The 2,563-nt window shown below is 57.0% G+C and overlaps 1 protein-coding gene across 1 annotated transcript; it reads right to left on the bottom strand.

Moving 5' to 3' along the window:
* Window positions 1–781: 781 nt before the first annotated feature.
* Window positions 782–1,297, bottom strand: LOC135649044 (uncharacterized). Its single transcript, XM_065167140.1, has one exon. It carries the CDS (start codon window positions 1,295–1,297, stop codon window positions 782–784), a length of 516 nt encoding a protein of 171 aa, XP_065023212.1.
* Window positions 1,298–2,563: the final 1,266 nt, after the last annotated feature.

Here is a 2,563-nt window from a genome sequence, read left to right as displayed (position 1 = left end):
CTTGCAAGTGGATGTAGGTCATTTGACCGAACCACTTTAAAATCAGCATAATCTCTAGTTTGCATTTCATTACTACTATTTACATTACTGCAAACCTTCTTACTTGCTTTATTTCCTCATTACCTTTGCTGCACAACTTTGCGAATATGCTTTCAAGTTAAGCACTTCTGAGTTCGATTTTTATCGTATGAAAGATTTGTCAAAACCGACGTTTTAATCCGCTGCACTAATTCACCACCCCCCCCCCCCCCCCTCCCCCCCTCTTAGTTGCCACTCCGATCCTAACAGTCCACACCTGCCATGTAAGTGGGAGACCAGGCGAAGACATTGACGTTCTTTTGGAGGAGGTTGATGAGCTAGGCACGATCATGCTCAGGAAGTTCCGACCCGACCTTGACAGTTCATCCGGACGCCCGTCCTACAAGGGCACATCAACGGTAGGTCCCGTTGGCTCGGGGTGTGAGGATAACTTTTTTATTTCCCAAGGGTCTTCAAGCAGGAGCTCGGCCCTCCTCCTCCTGTGCAGGGAGATCGCGGTCAAGTAGCATCGCCTTGACTCGTGGGGGTTTCCCTTGGCCTCTTCGACCCCCGCGCGGGTCGGGAACTTCACAGTCCGGTGGTAGGTAGAGATGACTGCTCTGAACTTGTTGAGGGTGGGGCGTCCTAGGATTGCATTGTACGTGGTAGGGAGGTCGACCACCAAGAAGGTTGTCATCACCGTCTTCGTCCTCGGTGCTTCATCGAGGGTTAAGGGCAGGACGGTCATGCCTAATGGCGAAATTTATTCGTCGGTGAATCCGGTGAGCGCCGAGCTCATAGGCACCAGGGCGTCGCGGGAAAGCCCGAGCTTCTGGAATGCGTCCAAATAAAGGATGTCGACCGAACTCCCGGTGTCGACCATGATCCTTTTTACTCGTGCGTTGGCGATTCTAGCGTCCACCACTAGCGCATCATCATGTTCGGGAGGTTCGGCTCTCTCAGCTGGAAACGTGACCTTGGGCGCGGGCCCGCGTCCGGGGTCTTCGGGTGTTGGGGCGCGGGCGTATGCTTTCCGCCCAGTCATACTGTTTCCCCTGGACGCAGGGCCGCCCATGATCACATCAATCTGCCTTTTGACGAGGCCCTCGGGTCGCGATGAAAGCTCTTTATTTTGCCGTATGTAGTGGCCAAGATGCCCCCTTTGAATTAGCTCCTCGATCTGTCGCTTCAGCTCGCGACACTCTTCCGTATCATGCCCATTCTGTCGATGGAAGCGGCAATATCTCGTTTTGTCCATGAGTTGCCGGGGGTTCCTCATCGGGGGGGGGGGGTTTGTAGCAGCCCCTTCCCCTGTATTTAGAGGAATATCTGAGTTCGGGATGTTCCCAAAGCAAGGGAGGGCGACCTCCGTACGGTCGGGTTGGATCGGTCCGGTCTACGTTTCAGCAGACCAGCTAGCTGCCCAATCGGTGGTTCCGTCCGGGGCCTTTTATTCTCCTCGCGTCTCCCGGTCATCCAGGCTTTTCCCGCGACATAGTGATTGGCTCGCTGGAGCATTTCCGAGACAGCGAAGGGAGGTCGTTCCACGAGGGACCAAAAGAACCTAGAGGGACCGAGACCTACCATAAATGCCTGCATCAATAAAGAGGGGTGAGCACCTGATAAGCCTCGGATTTCAGTGGCGAATCGGTTCACAAAACGAGAGAGAGGTTCGTCCTCTTTTTGGTTCAGCCCGAGGAGCAGGGCGATGGATGGCTTTGGTCGAGCCAAAGCCAAGAAGTTGAGCTCGAACTCCTCGGTGAGTTGGTCGAAGGAGGTGATTCCCCCGGTCTTCAAACTACTGTACCAAGTGCGGGCCGAGCCTCTCAGGGTCGTAGGAAACGCCCTGCACATCAGAGCGTCAGATGTTCCGTATAACGCAATCTGAGCCCGAATGGCGGCCACGTGGTCGGCAGGGTCGGTGGTGTCGTCCTAGGCGTCCAGGGAGGGGAGTCGAAAGTTCGCGGGCACCGGGTGATCCCGTATTTCGACCACGAATGGTGACCCCCGGCGCGCCTCGTCCCTAGGGTCCCCCTTTGAGGTCCGGACCTCTCTCCGTACATCTTCAAGTCATTGACTGAGAAAGTGCAGCTGGGCCCGGATAGAGCCCGTTGATTCAGCCGACATCGGCTCCTGCTCGGGTCGACCGAGAGGGTTTTCCCCTGCCCGATTTCCCGGTGGAAACACCCGAGCCAAGGATGAACCGGGGGGGGCCGAGGCAGTCGCGTGAGCTGGTGTAGGCGGGTCCAACTGACGCACAAGCTGGGCCACCGATGGGTTTGTCGCATGGGAAACGAGCGGGATTACCGTCTGCACCATTCCTGCCAAGGCCCGGACTTGAAGGGCGAGGTCCTGAAAGGCTTCAGATGACACGAGTGAGGGGACACTCGGGGCGCCCTCGGGGGGAAGTAGGCCCGGGTCGTTGAACAAATGCCAATAGCGTTCTGAGGTCATGCGGGATCGTCCGCCCTCGGCTCGTTGCGCGAGGGGTGCTCGGTCGGCGCCGGCGCCCCTGCTAAGAATAGTCCCTCGGCAGGGGCTTCGT

This window comes from Musa acuminata, chromosome BXJ3-9 (assembly GCF_036884655.1).
Source record: "Musa acuminata AAA Group cultivar baxijiao chromosome BXJ3-9, Cavendish_Baxijiao_AAA, whole genome shotgun sequence".
NCBI classification, from domain to species: Eukaryota; Viridiplantae; Streptophyta; class Magnoliopsida; order Zingiberales; family Musaceae; genus Musa; species Musa acuminata.
This window is presented reverse-complemented; position numbering and strand designations above follow the sequence as displayed.

Excerpts from the sequence above, each read along its gene's own strand:
- LOC135649044 (XM_065167140.1), bottom strand. The coding sequence starts at position 1,297 with ATGAGGAACCCCCGGCAACTCATGGACAAAACGAGATATTGCCGCTTC.